The 20,921-nt window shown below is 38.5% G+C and overlaps 1 protein-coding gene across 3 annotated transcripts in view; it reads left to right on the forward strand.

The window, feature by feature from the left end:
• Positions 1 to 175: 175 nt before the first annotated feature.
• The window catches only part of LOC119879181 (ankyrin repeat domain-containing protein 26-like), a 41,904-nt gene continuing 21,158 nt past the window's right edge, over positions 176 to 20,921 (forward strand). For all 3 annotated transcript variants that reach the window (XM_038589591.1, XM_038589592.1, XM_038589593.1), the window contains exons 1-3: positions 176 to 333; positions 4,091 to 4,203; positions 11,665 to 11,797. In XM_038589591.1, the coding sequence (XP_038445519.1) occupies positions 229 to 333; positions 4,091 to 4,203; positions 11,665 to 11,797 (351 nt within the window). In that variant the 5' untranslated portion in view covers positions 176 to 228. The remainder of the gene's footprint in view (positions 334 to 4,090; positions 4,204 to 11,664; positions 11,798 to 20,921) is intronic.

Genomic DNA, 20,921 nt, shown 5'->3' on the forward strand with positions numbered 1-20,921 from the left:
GCTTTGTGGGATTTTGAAATGCATAATTTTTGCTTACGATCCTTTTTTTTTCTTTTTTGCTTACGATCTTTAAATTTTGTACATTAACCCCAAAACACAACCAGAAAAATGGCACAATTGCCAAATCTACTTTTAAATTTCTAAGAATTTATGTAAGACCTTTAGATGTTTGTTTAGAAATTATGTGGTATGTTTAAAATTTGTGTCTGAGAATAAATATTTTAAAATATGCATTTTAGGCTTGAAGTTGAAAATGCCGAGTTAAAAGTTACAGTCAAGGAGCAAGCAGGCCAAATTGAACAGCTTCAGAAAGACCTGTTAAGTTCAAGTTCGGTAAGTCAGTCTCTTAATTTCTGTCCTAAGGAGAAGGAATTTTTATATCTCTAGTAGTAGTGTATAAGAACATTTTGGATAATATGAAAATTCTCACTCATAAAAATATTTATTATATTCATATGGTTGCTATTTAACTACTCTTGGTATAATTCCTCTTTATAGATAAAGTTGACTGAATGCATAAATTAATCATTTTTGTAGTAAGATTTTAATAAAAAGGATTGTGATAGCCTAAGCAAAACAGTATTTTATATATATATATATCACATTTTGTTTATCTGTCAGTGATCATTTGGGTTTTTCTACCTCTTAGCTATTGTTGGTAATGCTGCTATGAATATTGGTATACTAATGTCTGAGTCCCTGCTAATATTTTTCAATATGTTTAAAATTCCCCAAACTTTGAGTAATAATTTGATCTTGAATGCTGACTTTCTCTTGTAATCTCAACCCTTCACTGAGATTTTGAGAATGAATTACTTTACTAATAATTTGTGGTGATTTGTAATTACAAATTGGTAGTGTGTTGCCTTCATTAAGAATGACTACGAGGGGGATCCCTGGGTGGCTCAGTGGTTTGGTGCCTGCCCTGGGCCCAGGGCATGATCCTGTAGTCCCCGGATTGAGTCCCACATGGGGCTCCCTGCATGGAGCCTCCTCCTCTGCATGTGTCTCTGCCTCTGTGTGTGTGTGTGTGTGTGTGTGAGTGTGTTTGTGTGTGTCTCATAAATAAATAAATAGAATCTTAGAAAAAAGCAGAATGACTACTAGGTAATTATGCAAACATTTTTCTCAAAGGGATGTAGTTTTCTCCTTGTTGGATTTTGTAAAGGAAAAGAGATGCCAGTGAAAAAGTAGAAATGACTGCTCAGTCAGGGCCTTAGAGAGTAACCTAGTGCTCCTAGCATTCATTGCAAGTTCAGAAACGAATGTTTTTCTATTACCTTGAGTTAATCATACTTTCAGAGATTTAACAGTCCAATCTCAGAAAAGATTAATGTGCAATCCAGGACTCCAGTTTATTGATAGGTAGTGAAAACTATATAACCATTTATAAGCAGTACAGGATTATCGTGCCATTCATACCGTCCTTTGTAGGAGTGGCTACCAATGATTTAAGATGAGAAGATTGCTTTGGGACTTCTAAGTTGGAACTATGAGGTAGATGGACCTACAACTAGTTTCTTTCAGTGACATAAGTTAGGTACATGCAAATTTCATTAAACAATCATACCTATCAGGGGAACTAGCACATTCTGTTGACTGGTCCTTTCTGTGGCCAAAGAAACATCGAAAAAAACTTTTTTTCCTGACTTCATAAAAACTGCTCAAGTTGCTTTACTGTACTTTTCATGCAGTTAACTTGACAAGGAGTCTTATCTCTGACTGAGAGTGCCATGAGTTGTCCCCCTACAATATCACACAGGAATCTATTAGGAAGCCACCACATATTACAGAGTTTGTAAGAATATCCATAGATAATTCTGCATATTCCTATAGAAATGAATTAGGGTTATGGTATAAAATGATTAGCCACTTTAAGCTTACCCTATAAAATAAAAACTTAAATAGCTTTCCAGCAACTTAGTTCATAGCCCTAATTTCTCTAGAAGGTTCTCACCTCATGAATCCCCAGGACAGAGACTACATCTGTGTTAAGATATTTCATGGACACCATTTTGAGGTGAAGAAATATGGATTGGGAAGAAGAGTTAGCTCTAGCTGACTTAAGCCTCTGAAGAAAATAGTCAAGTATGTGTCTGAAAAGAACTTAGAAGAAGACTTCCGTAAGTTCACGTCTCTATGGAATAGGAAAGTATTCAAAAGGAAACAAAGGCAAACCGTTCATAATCCAACCCTTGGGAAGAACTTTTGCATTATAAAAGAAAAGCAAGACAAAGTACAATGGTCAGCATCCTGAGGGTAAAGGTGCCCCCCCCAGATTAAAAAATAATACACTGGGATCCCTGGGTGGCACAGCGGTTTGGCACCTGCCTTTGGCCCAGGGCGCGATCCTGGAGACCCGGGATCGAATCCCACGTCGGGCTCCCGGTGCATGGAGCCTGCTTCTCCCTCTGCCTGTGTCTCTGCCTCTCTGTGTGTGTGTGTGTGTGTGTGTGTGTGTGACTATCATAAATAAATTTTAAAAAATTAAAAAAAAATACACTCGGGATGCCTGGGTGTCTCTCTCATTAAGCGTCTGCCTTCAGCTCAGGGCATGATCCTGGAGTCCTGGGATGGAGTCCTCCATGGGGCTCCCTGCATGGAGCCTGCTTCTCTCTCTACCTGTCTCTTTGCCTCTCTCTCTCTCTCTCTCTCTGCCTCTCTCTCCCTGCCCCCCCGCCCTCTCCCTCCGTACCTCTCATGAATAAATAAATGAATAAATAAAATCTTTAAAAAATAACTCAAAGTAATCCCAAAAAGAGTCAAGATAAAATGTACAAGATTAACTGTGTGAGGTGCCTGTGTGGCTCAGTGGGTTAAACATCTACCTTAGGCTCAGGTCATCACCTCAAGGTCCCAGAATCGAGTCCTGTATACATCAGGCTCCCTCTGCAGCAGGGAGTCTGCTTCTCACTCTGTATCTGCTCCTCTCCCCATTCATGCTCTCTCTCTCTCAAATATAAATTAAAAAAATATATAAAAATAACAGATTAGCTAACTAGAAAGGTAATGCACATCAGGTAACAGGTATTGAATGTGTGGTTGAAAATATTGTCTATGAGGAACTAGAAGGAAGATGGAAGCATACACATGACCTCAGTAAATGGGTCAAGGCTGAAAGTATAGAATAGAGCATCTGGTTTTGAAGCCTTGGGATTTGGAGAACTCTGAGAGGATGTGAAAAAGAGGAATAGCAAGGGTCCAAGGACTGAATGTCAGCGTTTGCTGTCATTTAGAAATGAAATGGGATTAGAAGAGCAGAGGGAAGATGTGGCATTGTTTTCAGCTGCTGCTGAGAAGTAAAGCAGGATCAGGACTTGTAAAAACAGATCCTTGATGATTGTCAAAACTTTTTAGTGGAATTCCAGGATTGAAAGTCAGATTTTAGTGTAAAAGACGTGATGAAAAGATGAATCTGTGGCTGAGATGACACATTAAAGAATGTTCGAGTCCAGTGAAAGGGGAAAAGCAAGATGATCGAAAATGCTGCAAGAGTAAGGAAACGTTTTTATAGAATATTGGGAAGCCTTGAATTTTATTTAGAGAGAAAAGTGGTCAACAGAAAAGAAGAAATTGAAATCTTGCAGAGAAATGTTTGAAATGCTTGCAGAGAAGGAGAGTATCTCATCCTAAAGTCAGATGATCATCAAAATTATAATGGGGACAGTATGGGAATTTTTCAGAGACTGTATCTTAAGCTGTGATCTCACAAAACCCAGAGTATCTTAAGACATTGGTGAAACTGCTTCTAGGACATCTCTAGAAACTCAGATGTAAGTATAGCCACCTTAAAGATTTTTTCATTAATGTGGATTAAAAACCTCTGTATTTCCCAAGTAAATTTTGGCAATTTAAATTCTAGAAACAAAAATGATGAAAATATAAACTCAGTTGAAGCTGTTTTAACAAACATCCTTATTTTTGAGATTTCTTTTCATTGACATTTGGTTCATAACCTACATTTTATATGTATTTTATAAACCTGTCTAAACACATATTACTCATGGATTCATGAGAAATAGCATTTTATAAAAGAAGAAGGAGTCTCTTGATTTTTGAAACTAATGTTCTTAAAAAATTGTTTCCAAAGTGTGGTGATGAAAAGGAAAACCTAAAGAAATGTATGGAGTTAAAACAGCCTTTGCAGTTCAGGTTGGATCAAGAAGTGAAGAAAAATGAGGAATTGGAAAAAGAGAATACTGGGTAAGACTAATATTTCACATCACTTTAACCATTAATTAACTAATTTATCTGTAATTGTAGTTTATAAAAACCTAAATAGAAATTCTTGCCAAAATACTACATTTACTCTTCCGTGATTCCTTAAATAATAACAACAATGCCTTTGACATATATTGTCAACTGCGCTTTTCATTGTCCACCGTGAATTTTTTCTGCAAGATATCTTTGTTCTTAGGTAATCTTTCCTTTTAATAGTGTTCTTTTCTTAGAGCAGATATCCTAATCTCTAAAAACTTAACTGTGTCATATAACAACATCAAAAGTTATCTTGGATTTGCTTGTATTTCTTTTTATTTTATATTATTTATTTGAATTCAAATTAATTAACTTATAGTGTAATATTAGTTTCAGAGGTAGAGTTCAGTGATTCATCAGTCTTATGTAACACCCAGTGCTCATGCCATCACGTGCCCTCCTTAATCCCCATCAGGCAGTTACCCCATCGCCCCCAATCCCTTCCCCTCCAGCAACCCACAGTTTGTTTTCTAGTATTGAGTGACTTATGGTTTGTGTCTCTTTCTGATTTCATCTTGTTTTACTTTTCCTTCCCTTCCCCTATGCCCGGAGCCAAAGGCCTACTCTCAGCCACTGAGCCACCCAGGGGTCCCAAGATTTCATTATTTATTGGCTGAGTAATATTCTGTTCTCTCTCTCCCTCCCTCCTCTCTCTCTCTCTCTGTCCAATAAATAAATAAATATGATTATTTATTTATATCACACTTCTTTATACATACCTCTTTCAAAGAACATCGGATCTCCTAGTTTGGCTATTGTGGATATTTACTGGTATAAACATATGGGTGCAGGTGCCCCTTTGGATCCTGACCAAAGTGATCTTTGGGATTCATACCTTCTAGTGCAATTGCTGGGTTTTACATAGGTAGCTCCTTTTTCAACTCTTTGAGGAACCTCTGGTACTGATTTCCAGAGTGGCTGCACCAGGTTGCATTCCCACCAACATCGTAAGAGGATCCCCCTTTCTCTGCATTCCTGCCAACATCTGTCATTTCCAGACTTGCTAATTTTGGACATTATGAAAGGTGTGAGGGGGAAACTCACCATGGTTTTGATTTGTATTTCTCTGGTGCCAACTGATGTTGAGCATGTTTTCATGTGTCTGTTGGCCATATGTATGTCTTCTTTGGAGACTTTGACTCTTTCATTCTTCCCATTTCTTCATTGGGTTATCTTTCTTTGGGTGTTGACTTTGATTAGCTCTTTATAGACTTTGCATACCAGCCTTTTATCTGATAAGGCATTTGCAAACACCTTCTGCCATTCTGTCAGTTGTCTTTTGGTTTTGTCAACTGTTTCCTTGCGTAAAAGCTTTTTATCTTGATGAAGTCTCAGTAGGTCATTTTGGCGTCTGGTGACATGTCTAGCAAGAAGTTGCTGCAGCCAAGGTCACAGAGGTTGCTGGCTGTGTTCTCCTCTAGGATTTTAATGGATTCCTATCTTACATTTGGGTGTTTCATCCATTTTGACTCTATTTTTGTGTATGGTGTAAGAAAATGGTCTAGTTTTATTCTTCTACATGTGGTGGTCTGATTTTCCCACACCATTTGTTGAAGAGACTGCTTTGTCTCCATTGGATTTTCTTTCCAGTATTGTTGAAGAGGAGTGGACCATAGAGTTGAGGGTCCACTTCTGGATTTACTCTTCTGGGCCATTGATTGACATGTCCGCTTTTGTGCCAGGACCATACTGTCCTGTTGATCACAGCTTTGCAATGGAGCTTAAAGGCTGGCTTCTAATGCCACCAGCTTTGGCTACGTTTTTCAACATACCTTTGGCTATTCGGGGTCTTCTAAGGTTCCAAAGAAATTTTAGTATTATTTACTCCAGCTGTATGCAAAGAAGTTGGGGGCAGCCCAGGTGGCTCAGCGGTATAGCTCTGCCTTCAATCCAGGGTGTGATCCTGGAGACCCAGGATCGAGTGCCACGTTGGGCTCCCTGCATGGAGCCTGCTTCTCCCTCTACCTGTGTCTCTGCCTCTCTCTCTCTCTCTCTCTCTGTGTGTGTGTCTAATGAATAATAAATAAAAATCTTAAAAAAAAGTTGGTAGTATTTTGATAGAGATTGCATTGAATGTAGAGATTGCTCGAGCTTGCATAGACATTTTAACAATATTTGTTCTTCCAATCCATGAACATGGAATGATTTCAGTTCTTTATGATTTCTCAATTTCTTTCCAGAATGTCCTGTCTTCTTCAGAGTACAGATCCTTGTCTCTTTGGGTGGGTTTATTCCAAGGTATCTTATGGTGTTTAGTGCAATGGTAAATGGAATTGACTCCTCAGTTTCTCTTTCTTCCATCTCATTGTTAGTGTATAGAAATGCAACTGATTTCTGTGCATGGATTTCCTATCCTGCTGCTTTGCTGAATTCAGGAAAGGGTCCTAACAATGTTGGCGTAGAGTCTTTTGGGTTTTCCACATAGGATATCATGTCCTCTGAGAAAAGTGAGAGTTTGAGTTCTTTTCTGATTCAGACGCCTTTTTATTTCTTTTTGTTGTCTAAATGCTGAGGCTATGTCGAACAACACTGGTTGTCCAGAGAGTGGACCTCCCTGTTGTGTTCCTGACCTTAGCGGCAAAGCTCTCAGTTTTTCCCCATTAAGAATAGCATCGGGTGTGGGCTTTTCGTAGATGGCTTTTATGATATTGAGATATGCTCCCCTCCTCCCTGCACTGTGAAGAGTATTGATCCGGAAAGGGTGCTGCACTTTGTCAACTGCTTTTTCTGCATCTCTTGAGAGGATCCTATGGTTCTTATCCTTTCTTTTATTTCTGTAGTGTATCACATTGATTCATCTGCAGATGTCGAATCACCCTTGCAGCCCAGGCATAAAACCCACTTGGACATGGTGAATCATCCTTTAATGTACTGTTGAATCCTCCCAGCCAGTGTCTTGTTGAGAATTTTGGCATCCGTGTTCATCAGGGATATTGGAGTGTAATTCTCCTTTTGGGTGGGGTCTTGCTCTGGTTTTGCGATCAGAGTAATGTTGGCCTCACAGAGAACACTGGAAGGTTTCCCTTCCATTACTAATTTTTATAAACAGCTCCGAAGAATAGATTAATTCTTCCTGGAATGTGTGGTAGAATTCTCCTGGGAAGCCTCCTGGTCCTGGACTCTTGGTTGTTGGCAGATATTTGATGACTGCTCCCATTTCCTTGCTGGTTATGGGTCTGTTCAGGTTTCCTGTGTCTTCCTGTTTCAGTTTTGATAGGAAGGGATCCATTTCTTCCAGATTGCTTACTTTGTTGGCATATAGTTGCTCAGAATGTGTTCTTATAGTTGTCTATATTTCTCTGGTGCTGGTCGTGATCTGTCTTCTTTCATTCACGATCTTATTTCTTTGGGTCCGTCTCTCTCTTTTGATATGTCTGTCCAGGGGTTTATTGATCTTATTCTGTCAAAGAACAGCTCCTGATTTCATTGATGTGTTCTACTGTTCCTTTGGTTTCTATTTCATGATTTCTGCTCTGATCTTTATGAATTCTCTTCTCCTGCTGGTTTTAGGTTTTAATCTTCTGTTCTTTTCCAGCTCCTTAGGTGTAAGGTTAGTTGTGTACTTAGGACCTTTCCTCATTTCTTGAGAAAGACTTGTATTGCTATATACTTCCTTCTTAGGATGACCTTTGCTACATCCCAGATGTTTTGAGCAGTTGCGTTTCCATTTTTGTTTGTTTCTATGAGGTTTTTAAAACTGTGCTGTTTATTCCCTGGCTGATCTTTAACCTCCGTGTATTTGAATTCTTTCCAAATTTCCTCTTGTGATCAAGTTTCAGTTTCAAGCATTGTGGTCTGAAAGTATGCAGGGAATGATCCCCAATCTTTTTGGTATCAGTTGAGACCCATTTATGACCCAGTACGTGATCTAGTATGGAACATGTTCCATGTGCACCCGAGAAGAATGTGTATTCTGTTGGCTGTAGGATGGAATGCTCTGAAGTTATCTGTGAAGTCCATTTTGTGCAGTTGTGTCATTCAAAGCCCTTGTGCCCTTGTGGATCTTCTGCTTAGATGATCTGGCCGTTACAGTGAGGTTGGTGTGTTAAAGTGCCTACTATTATTGTATGACTATCAATGTGTTCCTTTAATTTTGATATTAATTGGTTCATAAGGGGGTCTGGGGTGGCTCAGTCGGTTAAGCCCTTGCCTTTGGTCAGGTCATGTTCTCAGGGTCCTGGGATGAAGCCCCTCATCAGGCTCCCTGTTCAGTGGGGAGTCTGCTTCTCCCTCTCCTGCTGCCCATGCTTCTGTTCTCTCTCTGTGTCAAATAAATAAATAATGAAATCTTAACAGAAAATCGGTTTATATAGTTGGCTGCTCCTACTTTAGAGGCATTAAAACTTATAATTGTTCAATTTTCTCTTTGGATAGACCATTTAATTATGGCATAGTGTCTTTCTTCATCTCTAATGCAGTCTTTGGTTTAAATACAACTTGTCTGATATCAAGATTGCCACCCTCAGTTTTTTTTTAATGTCCTTTAATATGATAAAATGGTTTTCCACCCCCTCACCTTCAATCTGGGGTTTTCTTTGTCTAAAAATGAGTCTCTTACAGATAGCATATCGATGGGTCTTGCTTTTTTTTTTTTTTTTAATCCACTGGGATACCCTCTGTGTTTGGTTGGGGGCATTTGGCTTGGTTTACATTCAGAGTAACGATTGAAAGATATGGATGTAGTGCCATTGTATTACGTGTCAAGTCTGTGTTTTGGTGGTACTGTGTCTGTTCCATTTCTGGTCTGTGTTATTTTTGGGCTCTCTGTTTTCTTAAAGGTTCCCCCTTGCAGGGCTGTTTTAGGGATCACAAATTCTTTTAGTTTCTGTTTGTGCTGGAAGCTTTTTATCTCCCCTTGTATTTTGAATGAGAGCCTTGCTGGATAAAATTCTTAGCTGTAGATTCTTCTCATTGAGCACCCTGAGTATATCATGCCAGCTCTCTCTGGCCTGCTATCTCTTTGGATAGATCCGCTGCCAGTTGAATATTTCTCTCCTTCTTAGTTCAGGGCCTCGTGTTCCAAGCTGCTTTCAGGATTTTTCTCTTTGGGTCTGAAATTTGCAAGCTTTGCTTGGAGATATTGACCTATTTTTTATTGATTTTGAGGAAGGTTCTCTGTGCCTCCTGGCACTTGAGTGCCTGTTTCTTTCCCCAGATGAGGGAAGATCTCTGCTATAATTTGCTCAAATATGCCTTCTGCCCCCTCCTTCCCCTCTTTTTCTGGGATCCCCATTATTTCTAACATTGTTTTGCTGTGTGGTACGAATCATCTCTCAAATTCTCCTGTCATAGTCCAGTGGTTGTTTCTCTTGTTTTTCCTCAGCTTCTTTATTCTCCATTGTTTTGTCTTCTATATCACTACTTCTCTGTGAAGCCTCATTTATCCTAGCAGTTAGAACCTTCATTTTTGATTGCATCTCACTAAGATTAGCCTTTTTTATCTCAACTTCATTAGATATCAGTTGTTTTATTTCTCCAGAAAGGCATTCTCTAGTGTCCTCTGAGTGTCTCTTAAGCCCAGCTATTATCTTGATGGTCATTATTCTGAACTCTCGCTCCAGCCTCTTCCTTCTATCCATGCTGATTAGGTTCTGGGCAGTCAGTACTACCTCTTGTTCTCTTTGTGGCGGTGAGTTTTTTTCCATCTTGTCATTCTGTCCCAGAGAAGAAGAGATGAGTGAGAGAAACAGAATAGAAAAATATCAAGAATGACCCCAGATAAATACATGCTAAACAAATCAGAAGAGACCCGAAGCCAATTTAAAGGTTAACAAAGGAGATAATAGAATTAGAGAGATCAAGAGAGCAGAGCAGTACACCGATACTATGTGAATTTTGGTCTTTTTGTTAGGAAATTGCATCCCCAAATGGTTAAGAGGAAACCTTGTATATATACAAAAATAAAATTAAATACAAGGAAAGTCTAGAATGTAAGTGTAAAAATGGAAATTAAAAGTCAAAATAAAAAGGATATTATCAGAGATCCCTGGGTGGCGCAGTGGTTTTGCTGCCTGCCTTTGGCCCAGGGCGTGATCCTGGAGACCCGGGATCGAATCCCACGTCGGGCTCCTGGTGCATGGAGCCTGCTTCTCCCTCTGCCTATGTCTCTGCCTCTCTCTCTCTGTCTTTTTTCTCTCTCTTTTCTCTCTCTCTCTCTCTCTCTGTGACTATCATGAATAAATTTTAAAAAAGGATATTATCACCCAGTTGAACAGAACTGAGCAATTATACCATATCCTATGTCTTTTTGTTAGAGAAATATATCCCAAAGGAAAAACAAGCAGGACTTACATGTATATAGAAATAAAATTAAGTACGGTGAAAGAATAGAATGTAACTCTGAAGGTGAAAGTTAACCAAGACTTGCAAAAAGTGGTCACTTTTCTATTTGTAGAAATGCTGCAATTCTTTCCTTAGATGTCTGGTTGATTTCACAGGTGTTCAGAATGATTTGAAAGCTCTCTGGCTGAATTTCTGGGATCAGACAAAACTATGTTCTCCTCTTGCTCTGCCATCTCTGACTCAAGTGGCTTACATTTTCTTCCTGCGTTTTCTAGTTATAAAATATGTCATTCATACAAAAATACATGTCTGACTTCATGAAGAATAAAATGAGCAACTTCACTACTCAGATTTTTAAAAAAGTCTTTCGATGTCTCTGAAGCTCCCACCTGGCTTCCTTTCTGCTTATTTGCTGAGTATTTAAGTTTTGCTCTGATCCGCCAAAACTTTTCTGTCATTCAACTTTGTTTCTCTGCATTGTTTGGCATCCTTCACTTTCCTAAGAATGTACTAGCCAAGGTATTAGATTTTTGTTTAAAACAGTCTCATAGGCCATCATCATACATTCTCTCTCTGCTGATTTCCTTTCTTCTAAAGCTCTGCCCTCTTCCTTCTTCCTCTGAATTCAAACTTTATAAATATTTTTCTTTCCTGTTTCTCTTTCTGTTTTGAATGATCTCCTTTGATGTTTTTTGTCTGTATTTTCTTTCCTTCTTTTAGACTGGGGTAGGTGGGTACCAAAATGTATTTTTGTGTCTTTATAAAACATTAATAGATGAGGATGCTTTTCTTCCTCACCGTGGATTACTAGCCTCTACTACCTAATAATAGATTAATTTTTATATTCACATACTGAAAATAGATATTAATAATAACTTACAAGAACTCTTAATATAGTTACCCCTGTTAACCCTTCAACTGCCATATGTGTCATAAAAATCTTTTCCATATTTTTTTACTTAGCAATGTAATTTAGTTGGTATTCTCTCAAACAATGAGAGATTGGAACAAATGAGATATCATAAGTATAGATTTGTTTATGTGATAGAACCTATTATCTATTTAAATAAGTATTAAATATTTCTTATTAAAGGACCTGACTTACTCATTCTATACCTTCTGCAGGCTTAAGAACCACTTAATAAACATGTTAAGAAGGATATTAAGTAAATATGAAAATGGAGAGCTTCCTTTCTATGGAGATTTAAAAACCAGTCAAACGGAAATGGAAATTCAGATTAATATGCTAAGACAGAAGGTAATTTTTAATTAGTTTTGGGACTCTAAAATCATTGGGAAATAAATCCCTCTGTGCTTTGAGCAGTAAAATACAGATTTTCCTAGTAATCTTACATACTTGATATATATTTTTGGTAATAACTTTATTGAGATATAATGAACATAAGATGCATATTCAAAGACTACCACAATCCATTTTAGAACATTTTGTCACCGTAAAAATAAACCCTATGCCCTTTAACTGGCACCTCATGCTAGTTTCCCCCTCCCTATTCTTCTTAGCCATAGGTAGTCACCGTTCTAGTCTCTGTCTATCGATTTGCTGCTGATTTTGGACAGGTCATCTCAATGGAATCACCAAATATTTGATCCTTTGTGACTGCCTTCTTTGGTTTAGCATGTTTTTAGATTTATTTTGTGCCATGTGTCAGAACTTTATTATTTTTTTATTTCTGAATACTCTCCCACCATATGGACAGCCCACATTTTATTTATGTATTTATCATTTGGTGGACGTTTGAGCTGTTACACTTTTTGGCTGTTGTTAATAATGCTGTTGTGAATACGCATGTACAAGCTTTTGCATGAACATTTCACTTCTCTTGGGTATATACTTATAAATGGAATTGTTAGTTCATATGTTAAAGGACCTTTAACATTTTTGGTTTAAACCTTTTGAGGAACTGCCAGACTATTTTCCAAACTGGCTGCACCATTTTACATTTATGTCACCAGTGTTCGAGGATTCTCATTTTCCCTGATTCTTGTCAATGTTTGTCATTATCTGTTGTTTTTGTTATAGCTATCCTATTGGGTGTAAAATGACACGTTGTAGGGGTATTTTCATTTGTTTCAAATTTTTATTTGAATTCTCGTTAGTTGACATATCATGTAATCTTGGTGTCAGGAGTAGAATTTAGTGATTCCTCACTTAAATACCCAGTGCTCATCAGTACAAGTGCCTTCCTTAATACCCATCACTCATCTAGCCCCCCCTGCCCACCTCGACAGCAACACTTAGTTTATTCTCTATGGTTGAGAGTCTCTTATGGTTTGCCTCTCTTTCTCTCCTTTTTTTCCACCTTCCCCTATGTTCATCTGTTGTTGGTTTTTTTTTTTTTTTCTTAATTCCACATAGGAGTGAAATCATATGGTATTTGTCTTTCTCTGACTTATTTCACTTAGCATAATACACTTGTTGAGTTCCATCTGTCTTGTGGTTTTAATTTGCATATTTCTTAGAACTAGTGAGGTTGAGCATCTCACCTTTATATGTGGTCATTATTCATTTCTATATCTTGCTTAAAGAACTAATCATTTATTTTGCCCATTTTTATATTGGACTGTCTTTTCATTATTGTAAGAGTTCTATCTATATCCTAACTACAGACCCCTTATCAGGGATATGATTTTCAAATATTTTATTCATCACCTTGCCTTTTCACTTTTGCTTGATGGTTACATTTGAAGCATAGAAGCTTTTATTTTTTAGATTTTGATGAAATCCTTAATCTGTTTCTGTCTTTTGATGCCATATTTAAGAAACTGTTGCCAAATGCAATCACGAACATACACATCTGTTTTTTCTATGAGTTTTATAATTTTAGCTCTTAATATTTCATGTTAAGTTTGTACATATGTTGTGAGGTAGAGGTCTAATTTTATTACTTTGTGTGTGGATATCCATTTGTCTCAGTACCATTTGTTAAAAAGACTATTCTTATTCCATTTTAGTGTCTCGACACCCTTGTTGAAAATCAATCCACCATAATTTGAGAGTTTATTTTTAGATTCTCAATTCTAATACATTGACCTATATGTCTATCCTTAGGCCACTACCAAATCAAATTTTATGAGAATTCTTTCCTAGTCCTCTTGCAAATTACCACTCATTTATATTACAATTATGTAATAAGTCAATGTAGTAGAACCTAACTTTACTCCTGTAGAGACTTATACTTTTTGAAGGAGCCTTTTGCCAGCTTATGTCTTGCTGACTACCTGACCCAATGAGAAGCCAGGCTCAAAAAGATAGAGTCCCGTTTCTCTTCTCCAGTAATACCTGTAGTTTCTCACTCAGTGCCTCCCGCATCCATTTCCATCGTCTTGGTTGCAGGATCCACTGTCTACTATGTATTTCGTTGTGTTTTATTAACTTGTTATAATGCATAGACTCACCCATAGATTTCACCATCTAGGATATAAAGGATTAACTCTGGGTTATCAGCCTTCCTGTTCGGAAGTCTTGCTAATCCATCATCTTAAAGTTCACAATTAGATACTCTTTTGACCTGGTTCTTGTGCATACAAGACTGGCGCCGATCCCGTTCTTGGCACAGATCCTACATTCTTGGAAAACAGAGTTGCCTGTATCCATCTTCTTTTACTGAAATAGAAAGATATGCATAGCTGTACTTTGATAGGTCAATACATAATTAATAGAATAAACATTTCATTACATTATGTCAAGAATACACCTGTAAAATATCTTGTTGCATTTAATTGAATTATCAGGGAAGCCCGGGTCCTCAGTGGTTTAGCACTGCCTTCAGCCCAGGGCGTGATCCTGGAGACCCAGGATTGAGTCCCACATCAGGCTCCTTTCATGGAGCCTACTTCTCTTGCTGCCTGTGTCTCTGCCTCTGTCTCTCTGTGTGTGTCTCTCATGAATAAATAAATTAAATATTTTTAAAAACAATTAAATTATCAGAGACAATAGTAGGCGAGCAATTTGAATCACAAAAAAATTTCAAAGTGAACCTATATGATATGGAGAAGCATTCTAGTACGATATAAAGATGAGATAGTCTTACTACCTCCCCTGAAAAATAAGCTTGCAGTAAGATAAAGGAGAAATTATATTTAATTTAAGTGTGCCAAAGGACAATACATTTGTTTCGCTAATGAAAAGATTAGAAATTATTCCATAACGTTCTCCTTATGTCATCACTGATGAAGGGAGAATGAAGATTATTGATTTAAAAGCACTCAATGCTGCCTCTTTCTTTTAGAATTGCAGTTACTTGAATTCAGATAAAAGGTTCCGTTTTGCTTATTAAACTTTTACTAGTTGTTCAGCCGTTATACTTCAAATCACATGTCTCTCTGCTTGCCAGTCGTTTTTCTCCCCTAACATGAGGGGAAATTTAAAAGAGGAGTTCTTGTCTAGTTTTAATAATTTGTAATTGAAGGGATTCTTTAGAAAAAATGTCTTAGAGAAAGGAAGATGGTGGCAGGGTAGGAGGAGCCTAGACTCACCTCATCCCACTAATACAACTAGATACCTATCAACTCATCCTACATACCCCAGAAATCTACCTGAATACTGACAGAACAAAGGTCACAACTAAAGAGAGAGAAGAGGCCACTTTAAAGAAAGTCGGAAGTACAGAGATATAGTTTAGAAGAGAAAGAGATCCTATCTGCAGCAGATGGGAGGGAGTAGTGGTCCCAGCGAAGGGCAGGAGAGAACACCTGGGAATGCACGTAGCCACTGGCTTGGAAAAGGAGAGTGGCTGAATTTCCTGAGTTCTTGCAACTATGAGGGATTAAAGCCTGGAATTTTAAAGGTTATTGGGCTTGGCTACGGTAGAAGGTGTAGGGCACTATACTTGGAGAGAGGCACACAGAACGGAAGCAGCTGGCTGGTGCCATTTCCCTCCCCTGGCCCTGAGCACAAACACAGAGCCACCTGTGGGAATCAGTGCCACTCTGACACCAGCTGCCTAACTTGCTTACACCAGCCACCACCCGTTTGCACTCCAGGGGAACTGCCCTTTTGAATCATGCTTGCCTCAGTTCCAGCACAGCAAGCCCTTCCCCCAGAAGACCAGTACAAACCCCTGCGGACACCATGTGTCCCGACCAGAGTTTTGCAGGGTCTCAGTTCCAGTGGACTGTGACAGGTCTCATTTCGCAAGCTAGTTCAAACCCGCTAGATTCAGGCCAAGTACCAAACACTGCCCACAGCAGATACTGAGAACCTATCTCTCAGATGACTGGCCTGAGGGATAGAGGAGCCAGAACCCAGTAGCAGAGTGCATGCCGCACACCCTGGAGACCCTCCCTCAAGCACCAGGCCCTGGGCACTACGGGACCATTTTCAGTGGTCCATTACTTTCAGGAACAAGTGACATAACTGGCTTTTCTAACCCAGAGAAACTGTCAGAGACCTAGACAAAATGAGAAGACAGAGGAATTTATCTCAAATGAAAGAACAGGATAATGCCACAGGGCCAGAGATCTAAGTGAGAGAGAGAAATAACGTGCCTGATGGAGGATTTAAAGCAGTGACCATAAGGATGTTCAGTGGACTTGAGTAAAGAATGGAAGACATCAGTGAGACCCTTACAACAGAGATAGAAGAGTTTAAAAAGAATCTGAGATGAAGAGTGCAATAAATGAAATTAGAATACAGATCTGGAATATTCTCTAGACTAGATCATACATTAGGCCACAAAACAGGCCTTAGGAAGTACAAAAAGATTGAAGTCCTACTATGCACCTTTCCTGACCACAATACTATGAAACTAGAAGTGGACTACAAAAAACCATCTGAAAAGACCACAAATACATGGAGGTGAAATAACATCGTACTATCAATGTGTGGGCCAACCAGGAAATAAATGAAGAAATTTCAAAAGACATGGAAACAAATGAAAATGAAAACACAATTGTCCAAAACCTTTTTTTTAATGTTTTTTTTAATATTTATTTATTCATTTATGATAGACAGAGAGAGAGAGAGAGAGGCAGAGGAGGAGGGAGAAGCAGGCTCCATGTCGGGAGCCCGATGCGGGACTCGATCCCGGGTCTCCAGGATCACGCCCTGGGCCAAAGGCAGGCACCAAATCGCTGCGCCACCCAGGGATCCCCCCAAAACCTTTCAGATGCAGCCAAACTGATTCTAAGAGGGAAGTATATATAGCAATACAGGCCTACCTCAAGAAGCAAAAAAAAAAAAAAAAAATCTCAACACAAACTAACCTTACACCTAAAGAAGCTAGAAAAAGAACAACAAATGAAACCTAAAGCCAGCAGAAGGATGGAGATAATAAAAATTAGAGGAAAAATGGGGGTCCTGGGTGGCTGAGTTGGTTAACTGACCAACTCTTTGATTTTGGCTAAGGTCACGTTCTCAGGGTCCTGGGATTGAAGCCTGCTTCAGCCTCCAACCTCAGTCTACTGGTGGATTCTCTCTCTCCCTTTTCCTTTGCCCCTCCCCCCCGCCCCAATAAATAAATCTTTAAAAAAACATTAGAGTGGAAATAAATGATAAAGAAACTAAACACAAATAAAAATAGAACAGATCAACAGTAGCTGGTTCTTTGAAAAATTTAATAAAATTGATAAGGCTCTAGCCATAGTTCTCAAAAAGAAAAGGGAAAGGACCCAAATAAAATCACACATGACAGAGGAGAATAACCAACACTGCAGAAATCCAAACAATTATAAGAGAATATTATGAAAAATATATGTCAACAAATTGGACAACCTAGAAGAAATGGATAAGTTCCGAGAAACATATAAATTGCCAAAACTGAAGAAGGAAGAAAGTAGAACAGAATGCTAACCAGCCAAGAAATTGAATCACTCATCCAAAAACTTGGAACAAACACAAGTCCAGGACCAGATGGCTTCAGAGTCCAATTCTACCAAGCATTTAAAGAAAGAGTTAGTATGCGTTCTTCTCAAACCGTCCCATAAAACAGAAGAGGAAGGAAAACTTCCAAATTCATTTGATGAGGCCAGCATTACCCTGACACCAAGACCAGATAAAGACACCACAAAGAGAATTACAGGCCAATTTTCTAGTGCAAAAATCCTTAACAAAATAGTAGCAAACTGAATCTAACAATACATTAAGAAAATCACCGCCATGATCAAATGGGATTTATTCCTGGGTTACACGGGTGATTCAGTATCTGCAAATCAATCAGTGTGATGCACCATATTAATAAAAGAAAGAAGAATCATCATCATTTCCATAGATGTAGGAAAAGCGTTTGATGAAGTACAATATCCATGCATGATAAAAACCCTCCACAAAGTAGGTTTAAGAGGGAACATACCTCAACATAATAAAGGGAATATATGAAAAAATGCACAGATAATGTCCTCCTAAATGGGGAAAAACCAAGAGAAAAAGTTCATGTCTGGTGTTGTTGATGCTGGCTGTTGCCTAGATTTATAGTTAGGGCAGGCAGCCAAAATGCTTACACTGGCACACCTGGACTCTCTTTGTGGCCTGAGCCTCCTCACAAGAGGAGGGGCTAAATTCCGAGTAAGCAGGCTGAGATACAGAACAGGGCAGAAGCTGTGTTGCCTTTCGTAGCCTAGCCTTGGAATACACACAACATCACATTGACCATATTCTGTTCGTTAGTAGCAAGTCACTAAGGTTAGCCCACGGTCTTTTTGTTTTGTTTAGTTTTAATGGAATACTGGAACACCTATGAACACATGAAGAACGCAATTTTTAGTGTAATTTACCCACTGGCCACAGTGTTCTATATTCCTTTCACATGAAAAATGCACTCACCTCCTCCCAGTACCTCCGACAAATCTCAGTTATCATGGCATCGGGTTCAGGATGGAGTCCAAGATCTTGCCATCTTAATCAGGTGCAGCGGGGATAAGGTGCCAGGGTTATGTTGTCTAAATTTTAGTCCCTGGAGTGCAGGTTCTCTCAATAGGAATGAAGACTTGAGAATTAAAGAGAACAGTTCTCTACTATTGAAAACACAACATTCTGGTTACTTGCTAAAGACTCTTCCATTCAGAAAGAAGATGGAAGTCACACTAGACCATAGCAGGTTTGAAATGCAGCCTGATGCATGCTGTCCATTTTTCAGTCAGACTTAGTCTGAAACCATGGAAATTTTTCTCCATGGCTCTTTGCTGTCTATCCTCTCTGAGCTCTTGGTTCTGTCCAATGACCTGTGTTTGCAGTTGTGTTTTCAGCCTGCTGCCTCCCTGTGGGGACTTCTAAGACCCAAAGGCCTATTTTCAGTCCGTGCTATCTAGGTCTCTTTTAGTCCAAGCTCGCAAACAGTGGTTTTGATGCTATAATTTTCTTAACTTCTTGAGTTTTTCTGTGAGAATCAATGGATTGATTTTATGTCAGTAGAAAAGCCAGTCTCGCAGATCTTTTTGAGATAAACTTTTCAACTGGGCTCTCCTGTGAAGCTCATACTCTTAAGATCCTTAAAAGAAATTTGAGGCATACCTGAAATCCTTCTGAGGTCTTAACAAAAGTTTTTATAATCTTGGCTTCATCCATAGGCCATGTTTTCCTGGATTTGCTCTTGACCCAGGATGCAATTCTTTATTTTAGCATTATTTGACATTTCAGCATATGGAAAGGCTATAAATGTGGACAAAATATTTGCACCCAGTTTGTCTGGGTCTTTCATACTGCATAGACCTTGTTTAGTTTATCTTTTGTGTCCCGTTTTACTTTCAAGTGGTTTGTGGCGCAAGTTCCTTTTCCTCTAGTGTCATTTTCTTCACTTGCCTGGAACCTTTACTGTCAGCCTCTTCAAGGGCCATCAGGTTTCCATTAACAGTCTGTTGGAAGCCCTTTTGGTTTTCATTCTTACTCTTCCCTACATCCTTTCAGTTTCTACCTACCTCTCGGTTCAAAGGAGGTTCAGGTTTAAATATTTTAATGTCAGCACCCCATGTTTAATATCAGTTTCTGTGCCAGTTATTTATTGCGGCATCATAAACCACCTGAAAACCTAGTTGCTCAAAACAGCATTTATTTGGTTCACAAGTATTTAGTTTAGGCAAAGCCGAGTAAGGCCAACTCATTTCTTCTTCATTTGGTGTCAGCTGAGATGACTGGAAGCTGGGGACTAGAATCATCTAAAATCATGTTCATGCAAATGTTTAGCTGTTGAGGCTGGCTTTTGGCAAGGACGTTAGCTGGGTCAGTCTCAGCTGAAATGTCTACATGAAGACACACCAGGTGGCCTGGGCTTCCCACAGCAGCTAGATTCTAAGGGTTAGTTTCCCTAGAAGAAGAATGTCAATGGAAGCTATATCACATTTTTTAACCTAGCCTTAAAAAAATCACACAGCAGTTCTGCCGAATTCTATTCACTGGAAACCAATTACTAAGGTCAGCACATTTTAAGGGGTGGGATTATCATGGGAGAAGTGTCAAAAAATTTATAAAACCACCACATCCACTTACCCTGTCTTATCAATCATATCCAGAAGAAAGAAGTTCTTCCCAACTCAGAATCACTGAAACCCTGTCAGGTTTTTCAGTGGTGGTTTTTGGTGCTTAGTATGTTCCCTTGTTTTGTGGGAGTAACAGAGGATTATAAGATAATACTATTCAATTAGGCGGGTTTTTTTTTTTTTTGTCCGAAAGTATAAGTTTCATCTCACTAAATTTTTATACTGAGAGGTGTGGTTTCTTAATCCTGAGAATCATTTCTCCTGGGAATGCAATTCAAATTAATGTAAATCATTTGTAATTCAGAAAAAGGCTTGTGGCTTAGAATCAGTATTTATAGATTCAATAATTAGAGTCTTATTTTCAAGGTCTTCTCTTAGGAAGCATTTATTGGTTCAGACCTACATAAGTCAATATGATATTACTAAAACTTTTTAAAAATTAATGGGAGTATTCATTGGGACACTCGAGTGGCTCAGTGGTTTGTGTATCTGTCTTTGGTTCAGGGCATGATCCTAGGGCCTTGGGATCGAGTCCTTCATCGGGCTCCCTGTGGAGCTTGTCCCTCTGCCTATATCTCTGCCTCTCTCTATGTGTCTCATGAATAAATAATTTTTTAAAATTATGGTGTGTTAGGATAGGGGAAGGGGCCAGAGACTTTCTTTTCTTTTTTAAAATTTTATTTGAATTCAATTTGCCTATATAAGAGACTTTATACTAAGAGGTGACTTACAGTTATTTTATGGAGGAAAGATCTGAAGCAGTCATAGAAAAATACATAAAATGAAGTACAAATGTTGTGTGGCAAAGACAATGATAGCAGAGATCTTTTTTAATAACTCCTAGTGGTTTTAACACTGTTCTTAATTTTCTAAGTGCTTCAGGGTTCCACATTCTAAGACTCTACTACAATATAGATTATATTTTATTGCAAATGAATTTATTTTAAAATGGG

Source organism: Canis lupus, unplaced genomic scaffold (genome assembly GCF_011100685.1).
Source record: "Canis lupus familiaris isolate Mischka breed German Shepherd unplaced genomic scaffold, alternate assembly UU_Cfam_GSD_1.0 chrUn_S367H527, whole genome shotgun sequence".
Classification (NCBI taxonomy): domain Eukaryota; kingdom Metazoa; phylum Chordata; class Mammalia; order Carnivora; family Canidae; genus Canis; species Canis lupus.